General features: G+C 38.2%; 2 protein-coding genes across 7 annotated transcripts in view; one reads left to right on the top strand and one right to left on the bottom strand.

Annotated features, from left to right (window-relative positions):
* Positions 1-11763: 11763 nt before the first annotated feature.
* LOC120886697 (uncharacterized) lies at positions 11764-19278 on the bottom strand. The gene is made up of 4 exons (XM_078049017.1): positions 19115-19278; positions 17086-18042; positions 16438-16536; positions 11764-12248 (listed from the first exon to the last, which is right to left on the bottom strand). Exons 1-2 carry the CDS (start codon positions 19276-19278, stop codon positions 17436-17438), a joined length of 771 nt encoding a protein of 256 aa, XP_077905143.1. The 3' UTR covers positions 11764-12248; positions 16438-16536; positions 17086-17435.
* Tmod2 (tropomodulin 2) overlaps positions 17108-22585 on the top strand; it is a 56868-nt gene continuing 51390 nt past the window's right edge. For 4 of the 6 annotated variants that reach the window (XR_013438780.1, XR_013438779.1, XM_078049615.1 and 1 more), the window contains exon 1: positions 17372-17510. The gene's annotated coding sequence lies outside the window, so the exon portion shown is untranslated. Of the gene's footprint in view, positions 17258-17371; positions 17511-22585 lie in introns of those variants that run through there. The other 2 variants (XM_005316576.5, XM_078049614.1) reach the window with 2 other exon arrangements.

The raw sequence follows: 22585 nt of genomic DNA, 5'->3' as shown, positions 1-22585 counted from the left end.
ACCTCAGCCTCCCAAATTGCTGGGATTACAGGCATGTGCCACTGTGCCAGGCTCCATAATTAATTTTAATTAGTTCCAATCAATTAGGAATGATATTACAAGCTGTATTTCTTTCTTTTTTTTTTTTTTTGGAGATTCACAGTGCACATAAGAATAATGAAGCTCTAGAAGTAAACTATTTTATTTCATTTGACACTGTATTTCTCAAACAGATGTAACTGTAGAAATTCTTGTCTCAGAACTCCTGCAGTTTGAGAAATGTTGAATTAAAGGGTAAATACAGATCTAAATAAGGAAACAGAAAGATAACTTTGAAAACTGAGGCCTGGTATGGTGGCACACACCTGTAATCCCAGCGATTTGGGAGCCTGAGGTAAGAAAATCACAAGTTCAAAGCCAGCCTCAGCAATTTAGCAACTAAGTAATTTAGTGACAGCCTATCTCAAAATTAAAAAAAAAAATAAAAATAAAAATAAAAAGGGCTGGGGATATGGCTCAGTGGTAAAGGGCCCCTGGGTTCAATCCCTAGTACCAATTTTTTTTTTCCTTTTATGTGTATCTACATACCAGAGCACAAACTTCACAATTAATTAAATATCAGAAGCATTTCTTTTGAGAAGACTATTGAAAGGAAGCCTTCTGTTACTGCATCTATTTAACATGGCTCTGGATGTCCTTGGCAAAAGAAAGGGACAAAAAGAAGAGAAACTTAAAATGAAATGAACAAACCTTTGTTTACAGATAGCAGGTACTATGGCTTCAATGTATCCCCAAAGGCCCATATATTAAAGGTTTGGTCCTTCGCCCATAGCACATTTGGAAGGTAGCAGAACCTTTAAGAAGTGGGCTGTAACTGAAAGTGTTCCTATGGGAACATGCCCTTGTAGGGAATATTAAAACCATGATCTCTCTTCTCTTCTCTCCTCTTCTCTTCTCCTCCCTCTCCCTCCCTCTTTCCCCCTCCCCCACCTCTCTCTCCCTCCCCTCATCTTCTCTACTTTTTTGGTTGTCATGGGCCCAAAGGCAGTGGAGGCAAACAGATTATGGACTTAAACTATAAACCACAATAAACCTTTCCTCTCTTTAGGATCATCTCAGGTATTTTGTCACAGTGACAGAAAACTAACACAGTCAATAATAATAAATGTTGATAGGCTACACAGATAATGTCTACAACAGAAATGGTTCAAGCTATTAATATTTAATCAAAATTACAACTGGATGCATTGGTGGACAGGTGTATGTCCTGTGACTTGGGAGGCTGAGGCAGGAGGATTCCAAGTTCAAGACCAGCCTCAGCAACTTAGTGAAACCCTCAGCAACTTGGCAAAACACCGATTCAAAAATAAAAAAATAAAAAAGACTGTGGTTGTAGCTCAGTGGTAAAGCACCCTTGAGTAAAATCCCAAGTACCCACCCCCAAAAAAAGTTAGTCAAAGTTACAGAATACAAAAATAATGTGCAAACATCAATTGCATTACTCAGAAAAATAAGTGTTAAAAAGATGATATTCCACTTCCCAACAAAAATACCTAGGAATAAATTTAGATAAAAAGATATATACCTTACATGGAAAAATATGAAACTTTGTTGAAGGACATAACAGAAAATATAAGTAAAAACAGATATATACAAAATTATGAATAGGAAATGATAAAGTAATGAAAACATAATTTTCTTCCTAAACTAATGTATAAACTCATTAAAACCCCAAAATCCCCACAGGATTCTTCAAAGGCCTGGCAAAGTTATTCTAAAATTCATATGAAAGATAAGAGCTAAGAAGAGATGAAATATTCCTTTTTTTAGTTCAAATTTAATTTTTTAAATAATAGCTTTATTGAGGTATACTTCCTACATCATAACATTATTTATTTATTTATTTGTTTGTTTTTATTTAGAACAAGTAACAGCATGCATTTATACAATTGAGAATAATTCAAAAGAGGAGGAAAATTCTGGGATGGGAGATGAATAAATTTCTGGCATAATGTCCTGGGGGTAAAATCCATTATGTAAATGAAAGGGTCAATCTCAGAGGTCGCACAAAATTTATCTCTATTAATAAGAAGGTAAGGCAAAATTTAGGTATAAATACTAGTAGGCGGATATATGTGGGAATGGGAGCTTGTACTTTCTCTTTAAATTTTTTTTTTTAGTTGTAGATGGACACAATACCTTCATTTTGTTTATTTATTATTTTTGTGTAGTGCTGAGAATTGAACCCAGTGCTTCACACATGCTAGGAAAATGCTCTCCCAGTGAGTCACAACGCCAGCCCCATACTTTCTCTTTTGATAGCATTTTTTTTTCAATAAAAGTGAAGGTAATGTCACTAAGAGGACAAATGAGAAAAAAAAGTGTTAGATGTCAAGGAAAAAGGAAATATGAAATGGAAGGACAAGAAAGTAAAGGAACTGGGAAATACAACTTCCTGTCTTAAGAGTCATTACATGAAGTAATAATTTTTTTTCCAGCACTGGGAATTGAACCGAGGGGTGCTTAACCACGGAGCCACATCCTCAGCCTTTTTTAACTTTTTAAATTTGAGACAGGGTCTCACAAAGTTGCTTAAATCCTTATTAAGTTGCTGAGATTGGCTTTGAACTTTCCATCCTCCTGCCTCAGCCTCTGAAGCCACTGGGATTTACAGGCATGTGCCACGGTAACTGGCAGAGGTAACAAATTTAAGAGAGATAAGTTAACATGACTATGTAATTTTACCCAGTCATGTTCATCTGCATGGTATAGGTATGAAATAGGAAAATAATTTAATTAAACCCATGGTTGGAGTTTTGCCAAGCCAGTATAGGAAATTGAGGATTCATGCAAGGGAACAATGACAATGATTGATCCCAGAAGTTAGGTCATGTAAAAATGTACTTGAGTTGCTGAGGGATGCAAGGTAGAATGAAAAATTGTATGTTGTTGGGATACGACTCTTGGAAATGCCTAGAAAGCATTGCTAAGACTTAGAATACTTGAGAATGCATTTAAGTTTGTCCCCAATGCATTTTCCTCCTGGAAGCCTTCTCGATTCTACATATTCAAGTCTTACCTACCTTTCTTGGTCCAGTCGTTAAACCATCCTCAACTTGAAACTTTCCTGGATTCTCCCAAGCTAAAAGAAATCCCAACATCTTTGCAGTTTCCATTGAATTTCACCTAAGCCCTGTTTATTGAAATGCCCCGTCTTGGATATAGCCTTAATTCCAACAGCCCCTGAGTAACTTTATGGTTCATTCTGCTCTCTCATATATCTAAACGTATTTTTAAGCACATAGCAGAACAATAATGTCATAATGATCATTTGAAACAATGGGCTCCCTGGGATTAAATCTCCTTCACAATGAAGTCAGGATGATAAAAGAAAAAAACATCAGAAATGGCCATGTTGATGAGATTTATATGTCTCAAAGGGCAATTTTCACTCTTAAATATATTTTTAAAATGTGTATTGGAGAAAATCCTTAATTATACTTTAATCATTCGTGAATTATCGAAAATGTCAGAGCTGAATTTCGGAAAAATTAGGAATTCAATGTTTTACCATCCCTTCTTGTAACTCTCTGATTTGGGAGTGAACCGTCTGCTCTAGCACTAATTTGCTTGTGTTTGCCACCCTCAAAATCCCTGCCCCATAGGAAAATCTCTGATACTAACTTAAACAGGCAAATGCATTTAACGTATTTTAATCTATTAGGTTCTGTCTACTTTCAGTAAAATTGAAGGACTTGGCGAGTAGATTAAGCAGGTTTGGTGGGGCAAGTGCACTTGTATAAAAGAATTAAATACATATTGGTTAAGCCCCCTGAGAAGAAAAGCATTATTTATTTCCTTTAGGGTCACTGAGAAATGGGGAGAAGAGGGAGGTTGGTTGATATTTTTTTCCCCTTTCCTGGGATTTTTCTGCTTCTCCTGGAAAAATATACTGAGGTCTATTTTCTCTTTAGTCTACTGAAGTATTTTCTTGGTAGAAAATGCGAGCAGATGAAAAGCAGATGGCTTCATCGAAGTTATAGATTGGCTTCCATTTTTTAATATTTATTTTTTAGTCTTAGTTGGACACAATATCTTTATTTTATTTATTTATATTTATGTGGTGCTGAGGATCGAACCCAGGGCCTGGCACATGCTAGGCAAGCGCTCTACCGCTGAGCTGCAACCCCAGCCTAAGGCTTCCACTTTTTTAGGCCCATTTTACCAGCACCAGAGAGACCTTTAACTCTCTCGGGACTCTGCTGAGTACATACCAGGCCTTCTCTTCTTGAACTTTCTGTGGATAGATGATTCATGAATGGCCATTTCTAATTTTATTTTTGTCTCAAGACATTTTTTGTGATATTCTCATTTTCTGTGTATTTAGTTATTTGTTTATTTTTATTCTTTTTAGTTATATATCACAGTTGAGTCACTTTTGACATATTTATACAAACATGGATTATATCTTCTAATTAGGATCCCAGTCTTGTAGATATACACAATATTTACATTCACTGTGATGTATTCATATATGCAAGTAGGAAATTAATGTCAGACTCATTTTACTGTCTTTCCTATTCTTATACCCTCCCCCTTCCCTTCATTCCTCTTTGTTTAATCCACTGAATTTCTATTCTTTCCTTCTTCCCTACTTGTGTATTAGCTTCCACCATATATCAGAGAGAATATTTGACCTTTGTTTTTTGTTGGGATTGGCTTATTTCACTTAGCATGATTCATCAATTTACCAGTATATGTCATAAAATTATTATTCTTTATGGCTGAGTAAGATTCTATTTTGTATATATACAACAATTTATCTCATTTTTCATATATTTTCTACTTATTTGTATGTTTGAGAAGTTGGTGATAAAAATGTATAACTTTAGAGTAGTATGCATCCTTGTAAATAAAGCTATCACTGTAGCCATGGTACTTTTACTTATATGATAGTTTAATATTTCTCTAAGGAAATAACTATTAACACGAGTAAAGAGTTATTTGTTACAAGGTAGGTTAACGTTTGAAATACATCTTATTGTTAAAGGAAAGAAAATTGCAATATTTAATCATAGTATTTTACTTTATTGAAGTATTCAGTCTTCTGCAACAATATTAATAGAGTACATTGATGTATATTTGGTTTTAACCCTGTGACTTTTAGTTCCTGGTTTTGCTGTTTGCACAGGATGGCAAGAAGGCCTGGTCCGGATTTGATGTAAGTTAGATTTGGTCCAAGCTTGAAGATGTCTCTGAAATAAGACACTGAATTAACTTGAAGTGGATTTCAGCTTTGTCATGCTATAATATTTACATTTCTCTGTCATCACCAAGTTTGCCAAACCTAGTTCTGGTTCTGAAAAGATTAGGGGAAAATGGCATCATTCAAACATACAGAAAAAGTCTGAAAATACCTCTGCAGAAATTCCAGGTAGTGGTCTGGTGCAGTAACACACCTGTAATCCCAACAGCTTGGGAGGCTAAGGCAGGAAGATTTCAAGTTCAAAGCCAGCTTCAGCAATTTAGCAAGGTCCTAAGCAACTTAACAAAAACTTGTCTCAAAACAAACAAACAAACTATATATATATATATATATATATATATATATATATATATATATATATATATATATATATATATATATAGGGCAGGGGATGTGACTCAGTGGTTGAGCACCTTAGATTTAATCTCCCGTACCAAAAGAAAAAGAAAAAAATGTTCCAGATACCCTAATTGGCATGAATTTTTGTTGCTTCTAGTCAATGAGTTAATTATTGCACACATCCCTCATGGGCAAGGGAAAGGGTTCCCTTTTGGAGGGATGGGCTGGCTAAGAAATAAAAGCTAAAAAAATAGTACTACGAAATAACCACAGGACACAGAAACACAGTTTCAGCGCCAGCCAGAGACGGGTCAAGTTGACCAGAGGGGTGCAGCTTCTAACAAAGAAAGGAGCCTTTGCTTGTTTTATTTATATTGGAACAGATGAAAGGGATTCAATAGAAAGTTCTTCAAAAAAACAGGCTAGGGGCTGGGGATGTGGCTCAAGCGGTAGCACGCTCGCCTGGCATGCGTGCGGCCCGGGTTCGATGCTCAGCACCACATACAAAGATGTTGTGTCCACCGAAAACTAAAAAATAAATATTAAAAAAATTCTCTCTCTCTCTCTCTCTCTCAGAGGATAGGAAGGGCAGCAGAATAGAATAGACAATATGATTGATGTATGTACATCCCATGTATGTATTATATATCAAAATGCATTCTACTGTCATGTATGACTAAAAAAAAATTAAAATTAAAAAAAGAAATTTTCACTGCATACTTTTTGTAACTATAGAACTTTATGAATACATTATGTATGTGAAAATACCTGAATAAGATCTAGATAAAAAATAATAAAATACATCCAAAAATAGTAATCAAAAAAAATGTGACACAATCTTAATAATATTCTTTTTTATTTTTTATTTATTCTTTCTAGATATACATGACAGTACAGTGTATTTTGACGTATTATACATACATAGAATAAATGTAATGTACCAAAAAAAAAAAAAAACCAGGCTAGAGTCGGGGGACAGGTAGGATGCTGGGTTCCTAATGGGTCACACCTATCTGTGGTGCTGTGTGGAACCAGAGCTGAGTGGGAGTTTAGATGTTTGGAGCCATCTCCTTAGTGGGACTGTGGCTTTGAGTTCCCAGATACCATATCTTCCCCCTCAATGGCTTCAGTGCTGAAAAGGTCCACGCACTTTTCAGGGTGGCTTCCGGCAGTTAATGTTTCAAACACAGCTTCTTTTATTTTCAGTGGGTTACAGATTAGTAAAACCTTAAGTCAGTTTCACAGGTTCAGTCCAAAAATAGCAGACTTCATTGCTCTGGGCTTGAGGTGAGGCAGAACATCATGGGGGAAGGGCATGGCAAAGGAAAGCACCTCTGGATGTAGCTGTCCTAGTATGTGAGATGGTATCTCATTAATTTGGGGTTTTTTGGGGGGTGTGGAGTGTGTGTGTGTGTGTGTGTGTGTGTGTGTGTGTGTGTGTGTGTATGTGTTGGAGGCAGTGCTGGGGATGGAACCTAGGGCCTCCATATGCTAGACAAATACTCTACCACTGAGCCACATTCCCAGACCTCATTTTGGTTTTAATTTTCATCTCACTAATGACTAACAGTGTTGAGCGTCATTTCACATGCTTATTTGCCATGTGTATATATCTTCTTTGGAGAAATGTCCATTTAAGTTCTTTGCCCATTTTTAAAAATTTGGGGTTTAGTCTTTTTTTGTTTTTACATTATTGGTATTTTATGTATATTAAACCCGTATCAGATATATGACTTGCAATGTTTTTTCACATTCTGTAGCTTGTATTTCCACATTTTTTGTTTTAGGTGTTATAAATTTAATTGAAGGGCTTTTATATATTAAGCATGCATTCAACCATTGAGCTACATCCCCAACCCCTTCAATTTTGGTTAATGTTCTTTGTTGGACACAATTTTTCAATGTTAATAAAGTCCAATTTTATTTTTTAAGTGTTTATGCTTTGGTATCATATCCAAGAATCCATTGCCAATCCAAGGTCACAAAGATGGGTCTTAGCTTTCATATTTGTGCCACTGATCAATTTTGAATTAATTATTTAAATTGGCTTGAGATAGGAGACCAAATTCATTCTTTTGCATGAGAAAATCAAGTTTTCCCAGCACCATTTGAAGAAACTATTCTTCGTTGATTGTTTGGACTTATTGCTCTTGTCAAAAATCAACTGATGGTCTGGGGATATTGCTTAGTGGTAGAGTTTTTGGCTAGCCTTCATGAGTGCTTGGGTTGGATCCTTTGAATTGCTAAAAGGAAAATAGAAAAAATAACAGGCCCTAGATATATGGTTTATTTCTGAACTCTCAATTATACTCCACGGTCTGTAAGTCTCTCCTCATACCAAAACTAGTGTTTTCATTTTGTAGTAAGTTTTGTAATTTCCAGAGCACAAGCCTTCCACCTCCTTGGTTAAATCTATTCCCAGGAATGTTATTCTTTTAGATACTACTGTGAATAAAATTTCTTTTATTAAATTTTCTTATCCAATTGTCTATTGCTGGTGGATAGAAGCATCTGATTTGTGTGTATGTTAATCTTGTTCTCTACAAATTTGCTGAATTCTTTTATTAGCTATAGTAGCTTTCTTGTGGATCCTTTTCTACATATAGAATCATGTGATCTGCAAATAGAGACAGTTTTACTTCTTCCTTTCCAATTTAGATGCTTTTTCTTTCTTTTTCTCATGTAATAGGTCTTGCTATCCAGTAAAATGATAAACAGCAGTGACGAAAGAGGAAAGAGGGCGTGGTACCCTTACCTCATTTCTGATTTTTGTTTTTCCCCATTGAGTAGGATGTTAGCTGTGGGTTGTTCATGTTGAGAAAATTTCCTTCCATTCCTGTTTTCTGAGAGCTTTTTAAAAAATAACTTATGAATGCTGATATTGTCAAATGTCTTTCCTGCATCAATTGAGATGATAATGTGTTTCCCCTTTGTTTTATAAATATGACATGTTCTACAAATAAGATGCCGATTTTCTTATGTTAAATAGCCTGAATTTCTGGGATAAATTCCACTTGATCATGGTGTATAATCCTTCTAATGGGCAGTTGGATTCAGTTTGCTTGTATTTTGTTGAAGATTCATAAAGAATATTGATCCATATGTAATTTTCTAGTGTTTTTCTCTGATTTGGGTATCAGGGTGATATTAACCTCATAGAATGATGTTCTATCCTGTTCTAATTTTTTTAAGTATTAAAAATAATTGGTGTTAATTCTTTAAATGTTTTGTAGAATTCACCAGTGAAGCCATCTGATCCTAGGCTTTGCTCTGTTGGGAGAAAGTGGAATTCAATCTCTTTTTCTTTTGGGGGGATTCGAGGGATACCAAGGATTGAACTCAGGGGCACTCAATCACTGAGCCATATCCACAGCCCTATTTTGTATTTTTATTTAGAGACAGGGTCTCACTGAGTTGCTTAGTGCCTCACTTTTGCTGAGGCTTGCTTTGAACTCACCATCCTCCTGCCTCAACATCCCAAGCCACTGGGGTCAATCTCTTTTCTTGTTGTAGGTCACTAAGACTCCAGTTTCTTCTTTTTTTTATTGTTAGTTGTTCAAAACATTACAAAGCTCTTGACATATCATATTTCATACATTTGATTCAAATGGATTATGAACTCCCATTTTTACCCTGCTCCAGTATCTTCTTGATTCCGTTTATATAATTTGTGCGCTTCTAGGAGTTTGTTCACTCATGTAGACTAATTCATTGGCATACAATTATTCATAGCATTCTTTTATTATCATTCTGTATGGTCAGTATGATGTCCCCACTTCATTCCTGATTTTAGTTATTTGCACCTCCTCTCTTTTTTCTTTGTCAATGTAGCTAAAGGTTTGCCAGCTTTCAGAGACTGGGATTTCATCGATTCTATTATTTTTCTAACCTCTGTTTTTCTTAAATTAACTTTAATTTTTATTCCCTTCCTCTGTTAGCTTTGAGTTTGATTTGCTTTTCTTTTTCTAACTTATCAAGGAATAAAGTTAGGTTATTGAGTTTAGTTCTTTCATTCTTTTCTTTTCTTTTTTTTTTTTTTTTTTTTTGATTGGGGATTTTTTTTTTTCTAAGCAGGTTAGAAAAGGCAAATGGCTAGACACAAAAGCATACCCAGGGGTGCTCTACCACTGAGCTACATCTCCATCCCTTTTTATTTTTTATTTTGAGACAGGGTCTTGTTAAGTTACTTAGGGCCTAAGTTGCTGAGGCTGGCCTGGAACTTGCCATTCTCCTGCCTCAGCCTCCCAAATCACTGAGATTTAGAGAGAGGTATGTGCCACTGAGCCCAACTTGCTCTCTCTCCCTCTCTTCCTCCTCCCTCTTTCTTTTTCTTTCTTTCTCTTTTCTTTTCTTTCTTTCTCTCCTTTTCTTTTTGAATGAAAGAAGTTTATTTAAGAAGTGTTTCCAGTGCCTCACACATTGCTAGGCAAGTGCTGTACCACTGAGCTACACCCCAGTCCACATCCCAGTCCTTTTAATTTAATTTTTTTTTAGTTATAGATGGATACAATACTTTTATTATATTTATTTATTTATTTTTATGTGGTACTAAGGATCGAAGCCAGTGCCTCACATGTGATAGGCAAGCACTCTCCCACTGAGCCACAACTCCAGCCTCTTATTTTATTATTTTTAAAATTTTGAGATGGAGCCTCGATAGATGCTTAGGCTGGCCTTGAACTTAGAACACTCCTGCCTTAGCCTCTTCAGTTGCTGGGATTACAGGTGTGTACCACTGCATCTGGCATATTATTTCTTCTGTAAATATTCAGTTTATCACTTCAAAAGATAAGGACTCTGAAAAACATGATCATGATGCCATCATCATATCCAAAACATTTCAAATAGAACCTTCATATAATCAAACATCCCGTGTTCATATTTCTCCCAATTGTGTCATTAATGTTTTTTTTAAAACAGTTACTTTGTTCAAATAAAGATCCACATATTCCATTTGGTTGTCTATTGTAGTTCCATGTATATGTAAGCTCTTCCTCCCTGTTTTATTTTTCTTGCAACTTACTTATCGAAGAAACTGTGTTGTTTGTCACGTAGTTTCCCATATTCTGGATTTTGCTGATGGTTATACTGTGCGTCATTTAACATAGTCACTATTACATAGTGATTCACTTTAAAATGCTTGCTGCAAATTACATTATGAATAAGATTTAATTCATACATCATTAGCATAGTTGCTGCCCTTATAGTCCTTACTAACAAACTTTTTAGTGTACATAACACAAATTATCGAATTTGATCTTCGTAACATCCCTATGTGATATTATTTTATATATATATGTATTTATACATATATAGTACTGCAGTCTGGCTAGGCACAAAATCACCAGCCACTCAAGCAGGAACAAACTTTATTTTTTAAAACTGCCGCCAATACTCCGGAGGCTCCCGGGAAGATTGCCAATCGGTGTTCTCCCGGATCCCAAGAGGAAGTTCCTCCTCCGGAAAATCCCTCCTACCGCACTTCCCCAACCAATGGGAACTCTCCAGGAGTCTCTTAGCAGGCTGAGGTGGACAGCAGGAGTCCAATATCCATATGAATATAAATCTTAACATAATCATATCATCTCAATGGCTAGCTGGTGTCACCTTTCAACCAAAAATGCTATGCATCATATTACTTGGCTGTGGCTCTTAGCAATATAGTAGTTTTATATATATGTATATATACATATATATAGTAGTTGGACACATACCTTTATTTTATTTATTTGGTTATTATTTATTTTTATGTGGTGCTAAGGATCGAACCCGCGCCTAGCATGTGCTAGGTGAGTGCTCTACCACTGAGCCATAACCCCAGCCTTCTATGTGATATTACTCTTTTTCTCCACATTTCCCTGTGGTATTATTATTCTTAGTCTAGAGGTGAAGAAAATAAGGCTTAGAGAAGTTAAAGCAATTGTGCCATGGTCAATTTCCCAGTAAATATCTGGGTTCAAACCTGTCTGTCTGATGTTAAAACCATGTTGTTATCTGTGATGCAATAAGATGCACTCACATTTTCTTTGCCTGTGATTTTGTGGTGGTTGGTTGTTTTTATCAGTTCTAGGAAGTAGTCTTTCAGTCTACCCAAAGTACTTAACTTTCAGGTTTCATCTTAGGATCAAAGTCACACTTAGGATGCCTTCAGCTTCAAGTAACAGAAACCATATCTCAAATTGACTCAACAATGCAGATATTTATTATCTCATATAACAAGAAATCCAGAAGGAGAACAGCACCAAAGCTGATTGGTTTATTGACTTGACAACATCGTAGACCCCAGTTCATTCTGTCTCTTCACTCTGCCATCATCAGTTTACTGTTTTGGTCCTGAAGCTGGATCCTCTCATGGTTTTAAGATGGTCATTCTAACCTCAGGTCACACAGCCAGATACAATAGCATCCAGTGGAGACGGTGCCACTGGATGCTATTGTATCTTTATGTCTCTTTATATCTCTTAAGAACAAGGAAAACTTTCCCAGAAGTGTTTTCAGCAGACTTCTCCTTGGGTCTTAGCAGTCAGAACAAAGCCAGGTGCCCACTCCTAATCTTGTACAGTTAAGAGGATCCTATTCCTTTTGCCCACAATAAGCTTAGGAGTATGCCTCTGAAGTAATGTTAGTGCCACAGTCCCTGATGGAAGAACACTCATATGGAACTCTGTAAAGAAAAACATGAGAGCGGATTGGAAGTTGAGTAGGCAACCCACAATATCTACTACCTGTTCCCAATGAGATGTGATACATATCCCATTTTGAATAACTAAAGTACTTCACTATAACTGCCACATAGATTTTTTTGTTTTACTTTTTGCCATGTGACATTTGTTGTCAATATATCAACTTCCTCGTTTACATAAAGAAGAGGCAACACAAGATGATTGGTAAGTTCTCTTCCAGCTCTAGAAGTTCTGTTTCATTTCTACACTTTCACTTTCCAAAAAGCAATTTGAAAAGTTAAACTTTATAAGACATGGTCCAGAAATGATGATGGGTTTCAACTAAGTCATAAACCTGGCTCACATTCTTTCTTTAAAAAAAAAAAAAGTAATGTTCCATTCATTTCATCATGTGTAGACATCTTCTTTGTGAGGAACTATGTGAAAACCAAAGAAAAGGATAGCATACTACCAAGTATCTTTGCTACTCTTCATTACAATATGAATAAAACTGCTTCATTATTTTTAGGCTACCATCAGCTTTCTCTAGAAAACCTATGGCTGGATCTGTAAGCAGCTGTGTTCCTATTTAACGAAAGGCACAATATTTAACAAATGCACAATATAAAAAAGTCAGACAAACTGTTATACAGGATATTTGGAATAACAAATAAATGGGAACATTTGAGACTATGATTTAAATGGGTTTGGTCCATTTCATTTAATTCTTTTTTTTTTCAAACTGAGAAAAAGCAGTTTTAACAACACACACATACATTCATAGGACTTTAAACAAGATGTAGTATAAAAATATTAAAAAGAAAAAAAATGAATGAAGAGGGAAATCTGCATTTACTACCTAAGAACTGGTGGACTCACTGGCTGACATGACTCTTAAGAAAACAAATGCATAGATAATGAGGTGCACCAACACTGCTCATGAGTGAGAAATAACTACCAAGATCATGCTTAACTGCTCTACGTGGCCAGCCACCTGTACTATTATTGCTCCCTCAGAGACAAACCAGAAGAGTCAACTACTAATTCTCCAACTCAAGTCACTTGTTAATGGGTCATTTCTCAAAAATTATATTATTTCTTTAATTTAAAAATTATTCTTAAAGACCCTATACATTATTAGTGGCCAGTCCCCACCAAGTATAATCTGTTTTGATAAAAATAAAAATGCAGGGCTGGGGATGTGGCTCAAGCGGTAGCGGGCTCGCCTGGCATGCGTGCAGGCTGGGTTCGATCCTCAGCACCACATACATACAAAGATGTTGTGTCCGCTGAAAACTGAGAAATAAATATTAAAAATTCTCTAAAAAAAATTAAAAAATAAAAAAAATAAAAATGCAAATGCTCCAACTAAATCTGGATGATAACATGCCATTACTTATCTTTTACATCTGGGGAGATTTTGTGAAGTTAAAAGCAAGCTACTACTTGCATTTCAAAACAAAAACAAAGCGCCAACCTTCCAAAAGGTGACAAAGGCACCACTGCCATCAGGAGATAGACAGCAAATGTGCAAATGCTATTACTTTACTACTACGTAAATGTGTTTTCTGCATGAGCCTCTTCACTTAACTAACAGAACTATATTTTCAGCTAACAAGAAAAGCAGGTTAGAAAAGGCAAATGGTTACACACAAAAGCATAAACATAAGTATCTTAATTTTCAGCTTGCAATAAGGGTAATAAGTTTGACATATATATCCAGATAATTAAACAAGGTGATTTTTGGCACAGTAATATTGCCAAACACACCACTAATCAGTGCAAGCTTTGTTTGCCAAGTCCCAAAAGCAGCCTGACATTCTGTGTGCAATGAACATTTTCTCCCTCTCTACCATCCCATTCACTGGGCAACAAGAGGAGGGAGACAAAGCATACGGACTCAAGAGGGTGAAGGAAAATACTTTATTTGGGAGAAAAAACATGGGCTACTTGTGCTAAAACAGAATCACAAAATTTCTGAGAACCCAAATGCAAATACTGACTGGACTATAACCTGGAGAATGAAGATGTCTACCAGAGTCATAAATAAAAGGGCCTAAACTGATGTCTGGCCATTTATTTTAAAGGGACAGATGAAATATTTTTCTTTTAATGGAGAAAGACAATTAAAAATAGAGATTTTTCTTATTGGAACTGCTAAATAAAAATGTATCAAAGTGGTTTTAAATTTGATGGGCAGTTATCTGTTGAAACTGCAATACAAAAGGGTCACTTAAAAAAAAAACCTGAATAACCCACTTGTCCCCCACCCCGTCAAGGTACATGATTAGAAAATATTTACACACTATAATTACAAACAATATAAGCAGTATTTTATACTTTGAGATTTTGTACACTTTACACAATGCAAAATGAGAAAAATATGGACACTTATAAAATTACATACAAATAATGTATCTACAAAGTATTAAATTACACAGTAAAAGCCCTCATTGTAGGGCAAATAGATGCCAGTTTCATCAAGCTTCTGTCAAATATAACTCTTTGTATCTATCTCTCTAACATTCAGTTCATAAGTGGCATTTTGTAACAATACCTTTGAGAGGTAGTATCAAGATATTAATATTCTTACCAGTAAACTCAACATAGAATAAAACTTGTTGGTCTGACTCTTGGAGCCTCATTCAGCCTGGATTCTTAGAAACTGGATTTATTTAGTTCTGTCTACAAAAATCTCCAACTACCCAATGCTTGACATGAACTCAAAAGTTACTGATGCTATTTGAAATGAAATGTTAAATTTAAGATAATTTTTTTCTTTACTCCTAAGCCTCAATTTAGAGGCAGAAAGTTAGTTCTTAATTAAAACTTAATTTCTCCTCTCTCAAACCATAAACATCAAGTCCAGTTCCCTTCACTTCCATCATCTTTTCCCCTACAACTAAAGACATGAGAGTGCTCAGGAGAGAGCAAGTCACCCAAGCCAATGTTGAAAGAACAACAACAAAAAAATAGTATTCTCTTTCAGGAACAAACCCTACTAAAAGAGACATTCAGTCAAGGAAAGAATTTTTGAGTTGGCTAGTAAGAACCTGCTACTATCCAAAGGCTTTAAAGAGCTAAAACCACCATTGTACTCTTCTACTAACCCTCCACCATTTAAAACCAAAGGATGGCATTCCAGTGTTTAAGAATTTAGAGCAGCTGTAATTTTCAAGTGCAACAACTTCAAAATACAAGCACAAGAACACACACATGCATGAGTATCCCAAAGAATAAACACCATCCAGATCTCTGCCAAAGTAATGCACTCATGGAAACAAGATATATTTAATTCTTTTCAGCTCAGAATTGTCATTCTGACAAGGAGGTCCATAGTACAGACCATTACCACAACTGACAGTAGAAACAACACTGATCTCCCAAGTCAGCAGCTACTGTGTGCCAGAGTTCATCACACTAGTTCTAAGAGCCTCAGAGAATTAACTTTATTTTCTGATCCACCCCACTTATCGGGAAAGATATGGTCCTGTTCTAAAATGTACAAAGGAAAGCATAAAGACACCCTATGCTTACTGACCAGCTGAAGGACCTTGAGTTAAGTGTCCTTCACATAACTCTTTGTTCTTCACATAACTCTGACTGGAGAAAAATACCTGTCCATTTCACAGGCTTGTTGAAAAAAATCAAAGGAGAAGATGAATAGGAAAATATGTTCACAAATGCCAAGGGGAGTTATTATTTTTTAAAATATTTATTTCTAGTTGTAGTTGGACACAATGCCTTCATTTCACCCATTTATCTTTATGTGGTGCTGAGAATGGAACCCAAGGACTCGCACATGCGAGGTGAGCCCCAGCCCCAGACAAGAGTTATTATTTTTAAGTATAGAATTTCCTCTACAGCACTTTATTTTGGCCACATGATTACTGTACCCCCCATGTCAGACTACAATGCTGTTTCATCTCCATTCACCCTTTGCCAGTTTCAGAGATGACACAGCCATGCTTCATCCTTCCCTTTGGTTCAATTTCCTCCATCTCATCTCTAAGTGCCAATTCCACCATAATGTGAAACACTGCATAGTAGCAACTGAACAAAACTCAACATATCTGAAACTGTCAAGATAAGTGCCATAAGCAAAGATTGTAATCAGGGCATGCAGCAAGGGATTAAGAAGGAGGAAAAACTAAATATAATTATAATAAGCTTCTGGAAATAAACTCTTACTACGTCATGTATCTTCATAATTTTTGGCTTTGTTCTATGTCATCTCACCCAACTTTGATGCTTCAGAAACAAGACAGTGTTTTCTCTATCTTGCAACTCCTGAGAAACAGAGGAGAGGACATCTCAGTACCTATCCAGGGATGAAGGGAAAGGGATAAACGACTAGGAATAAAACCCAGTGGATTTTAACATTTACCCAGCCCAATGAGACCTCATCTCTCTTTAGTTTAGCTCTATATGCAGGACTTTCCTGGCAGGAAGTGTGCCCAAGAACTCCTTGTAACTTCCAAGAAAGGAACATTTATTGAGTATGCCCTAAGTGCCTGACACAGGCATATGTTATGGGTCCTTTAATCCTCAGTACATCTTTAAGCTTTAAGCCTATTTTACAGATGAGGATACTAAGTCTCAGATAGGCTAAACCGTCCAGTTTCACAAGTAGTGAAGCCACCACGTGTGCGTGGGCTCCCCGACATCCTCAGGACATAATTTTAACCTCGTTAAACCCCAACTTGCTTATCTCTCTTCCAGAGGCAATTAACTCAGTTACTCCTCCTTCCCACGCCCCCGCCCAGCCAGTCAATCCTCGAGCAGGCCTAGTCTTTTCCTGAACCCCGTCTTAACAAGACTCCACGTAACGATGCTCACCCAAACGCTCCTTACAAGCTTGACAAGACTCTGCCACCCACCCCATCCTTAGCCTCCAGCGTCTCAAAAGAGCCTGCAAAGCCTTTTCCCCAAGCTGAGGCTCCTTTGCAGAACGCTAACGGGTGCGGACCCCGATTCTACCGGAGGACACCTGCTGGGTTAGGGGGTAAAGGTGAGGACCGCAGAACCTTTGCTGCGTAGGCGGGGGTCCGCCTCCGCGCGGCCGCTGCGCGCCTCCGGGAACTACGCTTCCCATCCTGCTCCGCTGCAGCAGCGCGCCCCGGCGCCGCGCCCGGCCGGGAGCCGCCTGTTGATCGCCGCGCTTGCCCGGGCCGCGGCGCCGCCCCAGCTCATCCGACCCCGTTACCTCGGGGTTGACAGACCGACGGCCAGCACCGCTGGCTCCGGGATGAGCGCACGGACGGGTGAGGGCTCCGGGGGCGGGTGGGTACTGGTCCCCGCCAGCCTCTGGCTGCAGCCCCCGCGCCGGCTCCCCGGTGGCCGCCGCGCCCTCTCTGTCCGCTGGAGGATGCTCCGCGGTGTCGGCGCTCGGCCAAGCCGGCGCTCAGTGCGGGGCCGCTTCTTGCCTCCCATCCCCGAGGGCTGCGCTGAGCGGCCGGGTGTTGGGCGCGGGTGGCGCGGGTGGCGCGGTCGGCAGCCGACGTGTGTGGGTCCCACGCCCCGCACTGCGGTTCTGCACATATGCAACCAGCAATGCCGCTGCAGTGAGGGCGCGGTCTCCTGTCCCCTCGGGCTGCGGGGATGGTTTTTTCCACGCTGGGCTTTGTTCCCCACTTTCTCTTCTCCTGTGAACGTTTGATACGCTCCCTGAGTCTTATCCATCTCATGGCCTCGTTCAAGCGGGCGACGGAGAAGGGTGGACTCCACTGGCGTCTTTCCCCGAGATATCTGGAGCTGTCACTGGGAGGGCGTTTCAGCTTCCCAGAAAGCTGCCTCCTGCAGGTCCTCGAGACAATGATGGTGATAATAATAATTGTTATTATTATTAAATATTATTATCATGATCATTATTATCATTTTCTGGTTAAAGTAATGGTGGTATGTGCTCCCCGGGGCTGCCTGTCAATTTTCCCTCTTGACAGGCAGAAGTGAAGGTTGATTTTTGTTTGTTAGTTTTTAAATAATAAGAGGCTCTTAATGGGAAATTTTACTTGAAGAATTGAAAGATGGGAAGGTGATGTGGTTAAAATTCAAATTAGCAATTAAAAAGCCGTGAATGCTACAGCGTCTTCCGTGCCTATTAAATATCTGATTCACAAGGCCCTTGCCAAGGGAATGAATAAGAACAAGAAGGGGGTATTTTAGAATCCTGGCTTCCGTGGTAGTTCCACCATTAAGGAGCTGAGGGACCTTGCGCAAGTCCCTTCACCTTTCCCATGTAAAAGGGGAGCATTTGACTAATAAATTATTTCTAAACCTCATTTCTTCTTAGATTCTCATATCAGGGAACTGAAGAAATGAGGGTGCTTCTGTTTAACACCATTACAAAAAGCCTGATTGTGACAGCAGCAGCTGCACCCTAGTGAGGAGGAAAGATTTTCCTTCAGGGCTTAGGCAATCTAATTAAAAAAAAAAACAAAACCCTGATTTCCTCTATCTGTTCTCTTCAATTTAACCCAGTGCATATTAATCATTTTAATTTTTGTAAGTTTCTGTGATTGGTAAGCCACTACGCGGTGGTTTTTCTGTTTGCTGAAAGTGAGGTGATGAGATCAGCACATAAAGGGTTAGCTGGCCCTGAGCTGTCAAATGTGATCAGCAAGAAGGTGGGGGAGGAAGCTCCAGGAGAAGTAACCAGAGAGAAGGTATAGTAGAAGGGAGGATGCGCAGTGATGGGTCATTGTTTGAAAAATAAATACACAATGAAAGGAATGAGAGAAGCAGAAAATCAATGCAGTGCAGATCCTAGTCTCACAGTTGGCTCAGCTAGACTCATCAGCTAGTCTGAAACCTTTATGTGGAAGGTTGTTGGAAAGTGAGATTTTCACATTATTTCAAAGTATCTCACCATGGACCATTTAGAATGTCCTTACAGTGTGGAGGTTGGGAGGTCACCAACTCAACCAAACGATCAAGTTTAGCTTCACCTGTTATGGAATCTCCTATTGGAATAAAGTCATAACTTTGCCTATATAGTGTTCCTGCCAAAAAGATGTGGGGGCGAGGGAGCATCTATTGTAGATTAAAATACTTGTGATATAACAATGAATTGGGATCTGTGAACTTTGAATTCTACATGAGGAAAAAAAAGATAAAAGGACATTTTGGAGGCAATTGAGGAAATTTGAATATGGTCTGAATATTGGGTAATATTCAATATAATGTTAATTTTATTAATGTTAATTAATTAATTTTCTTAGATGTAATAATGGTAGTGTGGTTTTTGGTAGAGTGTCCTTTTTTGAGATATTGGTAATAGTGGTGAAGTGCATTGACATTTACAACTTTCAACTGAATCAGAAAAAAAAATACACAGGGTGAAAGAGCAGCTGCAGAAATATAGCATGTCTGCAGAATGAAGATAGCTGGTGAATTAAGAACATATACAGTTGCTTATTATACCATTTAAATTTTTCTGTTGATGTGGGCTTTTAAGTAAGAAACTGGAGATCAATAAATAAATATAAAGAGAAAGTTTGTGGTAGAGACTGTATGGTTAGTAATAGACTGCGGTAGTAAATTTGAGAATATAGGGAGTGGTTCATTTTATTTGGGGTTAAGGAAGTTTTGGGGAAAGAACTGATCTAGCTTTTGGACAGGACAAAAATTGTGGGATTCCCTTTCATTTCCTTTGTGTGTAAATCACACATATCTAAATATTTTCCTCATAGACTATAAATAGTTCAAAGAAGTCATAGAAGTCATCAGCAGAAGAGACCCCTATTACCAGAACAAGAAAACAGTCAACTCTTCAGACAACATTTATTCTCTTATACAAACTCCTTTGCTGCAAGGATAATTTTGCTATAGCTGAATTGTGTGTGTGTGCATATGTGTGTGCGTGTTTGTGTACATAATAATTTAAGGTATGTGTGTTTACTTGTATGCATGCCTAAAATAGCATATGTGTGTATGATCTTTGAGTCTCTCAATCAGTATTTCCCCAAATATAGAAAGTTTGTAGGTGTTACAAGAAAAATAAAGCACCTGGGCAGATATGGGAAACCCTATGCTAAACAAAACTGAAAAGGTTTGTTTGCTCTTGACTGTTCAGCACCTTTCATGGTTGATGATCATTGAGCGTGGAGATGGAGGTAGGGTGAGAATGTCTGTAGGATATTTTTCTCAAACTATGTGCAAAAATATAAAAATCCTTTTTGTTTTTTACTGGGAATTGAACCCAGGGACACTTTGCCACTAAGCTATATCCCTAGTCCTTTTATTTATTTACTTATTTTTTATTTTGAGAGAGTCTCACTAAATTGCTGAGGTTGACTTCCAATTCACAATCCTCCTGCCTTGGTGTCCTGAGTTGCTGGAATTACAGAGATGTGCCACTGCACTGGCAAAAACCAAAAATCTTGAGGGACTAGCACTGCATGAAACTAACTTTGGGAAATACTGCCTTGAAAACATTTTTGAGTAGAGGACCAGGACATCTCAGTAAATGTGTAGATTGTAAATATTTGTCATTTGTTTTCTATTACCTATAGATTAGAATTCAAATTTCAGGTTCTGGTTTTAATGAATCATAGCTATTTGACCTTGATCTACTTTTCCAACCTTAATTTCCCATTTCTTCCACAAACTCTCCTGCTTAGTACTTTGCTCATATATATGAGCCATTTTCATTTTCAGTATATCAAAAAGTCATTTATACATAACTTTGAAGGTTTTGTAGTTATGTAAAACTAGGTGGATTTTCTGCTGTAGCCCTTCAACGGAGCTGGCATCTCCACCTTTCTTCCCATAACCCATTTTGAGTTCCTTGTGCTTGGTCCTGCATTTCAGCACATTTCTCAAAGCTGTGATTTGGTGTTATATCTGCTCATATGTTTTGCCCCAGCTGTTGGGGCATTAAGGACACCCTATGAATTGTGTCTTTCTTATGTGTCATCCATCTTCCTAGATTCCCCTAATGACAGTAAGATGGTATGGGGATGAGAAGGTCATCTCCAGGACTGTGGGTGACAGGAACTCCTGAAACAGGTCATAAGGCGAGCTATATCAAGCCTGGACATAAGAAGCAGAGTTGGAGCACCAGCCCTAAGATGGAACCAGGAAGCTTCTCATCAGAGTGCTTGGAGGAGTTTGGAGTGTAGTGAGCTGGGCTGCTTTTCAGCTATTAGGTGTGGGTATGGTCATCCTTATTGTTTATAGACACCCATTCTGATTGGGCAGTTCCCATTATATACCAGTTGCTAGATGTTTTGCCTATTCCTTGGTAAACAATCATTAGTAAAGGTGTACATAGCCCATAAATTATAGCAAATCATAAATCCAGATCTGGCTGGCAGACAGTTGATGTACACCTGTAATTCCAGTGACTCAGGAGGCTGAGACAGAAGGATTGCAAATTCGAGGCCAGCCTCAGCAACTTAGAAGGGCTCTAAGCAACTTAGTGAGACCCTATCTCAAAAGAAAAAATGAAAAGGGCTGGGGATGTGGAAGTCAGGGGGATAGACAGAGGACAAGAAGTAGGAACTTGGGATGGGGGTGTAGCTCAGTGGTAGAGAGCTTGCCTAGCTTGTACAAGGCCCTGGATTCCATCTCTAGCATGGGGGAAGGGGGTCATGGGGAATTGAGAGGAGAGTAAAAAGAAAGAACTCAGAAAAATAGAGCCAGGCAGTAGGATGAGGAAGTAAGACCCACTAAGACAGCTGGTAGCCTGTGCACACGTTAAGACTTCCATATGAAAGAGCTACCCCAGCCAGGTCACTTCTTGGCTGCTTCCTGCTTAGATGGAAGTCTGTGTCATAGTTTGGCCAGTCCATACCTGATGACTTTCCATATACCTGGCAGTACTGACCCAGGGCACTTACAGGATACTACCTCTCTGTATTTAACAAATACTGGCAAAGAGAACAGAGGGGAAAAAACACCCCCAAAAGAAGGTTATTCCCAGACCAAGGACAAAAGAGAAATAGCTTTGAGAGCTTGCATGCACAAGGCACTGAGCCCAGCACAAACACTTTCTCCTTAACCATCACCTCCACCTTCTGGGATAAAAACAGTCATGTGCCTAATAATCTTTCAGTCAACCATGAACCATTTGCACAACAGTTGTCCCAGAAGATCATATCAGCTGGTGACACTGTAGCTGTCTTAGATCAAATACACTGTGTTGTTTGCCCAACAATGAAATCATTTAACGATGCATTTCTCAGAATGTGTCCCTGTCATCAGGCAGCGCATGGCTGCTCTGTTCTTTGCCTGTTTTACAGGGGAAGGGAAGGAAGCTCAGAAAGGTGGTCACTTGCCATGTGTTGGCATCATCACCTGGGCTGGCTACTTCCAAGTCTCATGCTTTTAGTCTTCT

Source organism: Ictidomys tridecemlineatus, chromosome 5 (genome assembly GCF_052094955.1).
Source record: "Ictidomys tridecemlineatus isolate mIctTri1 chromosome 5, mIctTri1.hap1, whole genome shotgun sequence".
NCBI lineage: Eukaryota > Metazoa > Chordata > Mammalia > Rodentia > Sciuridae > Ictidomys > Ictidomys tridecemlineatus.
Note: the sequence above shows the minus strand (reverse complement) of the source record. Positions and strands in the feature narration are given on the sequence as shown.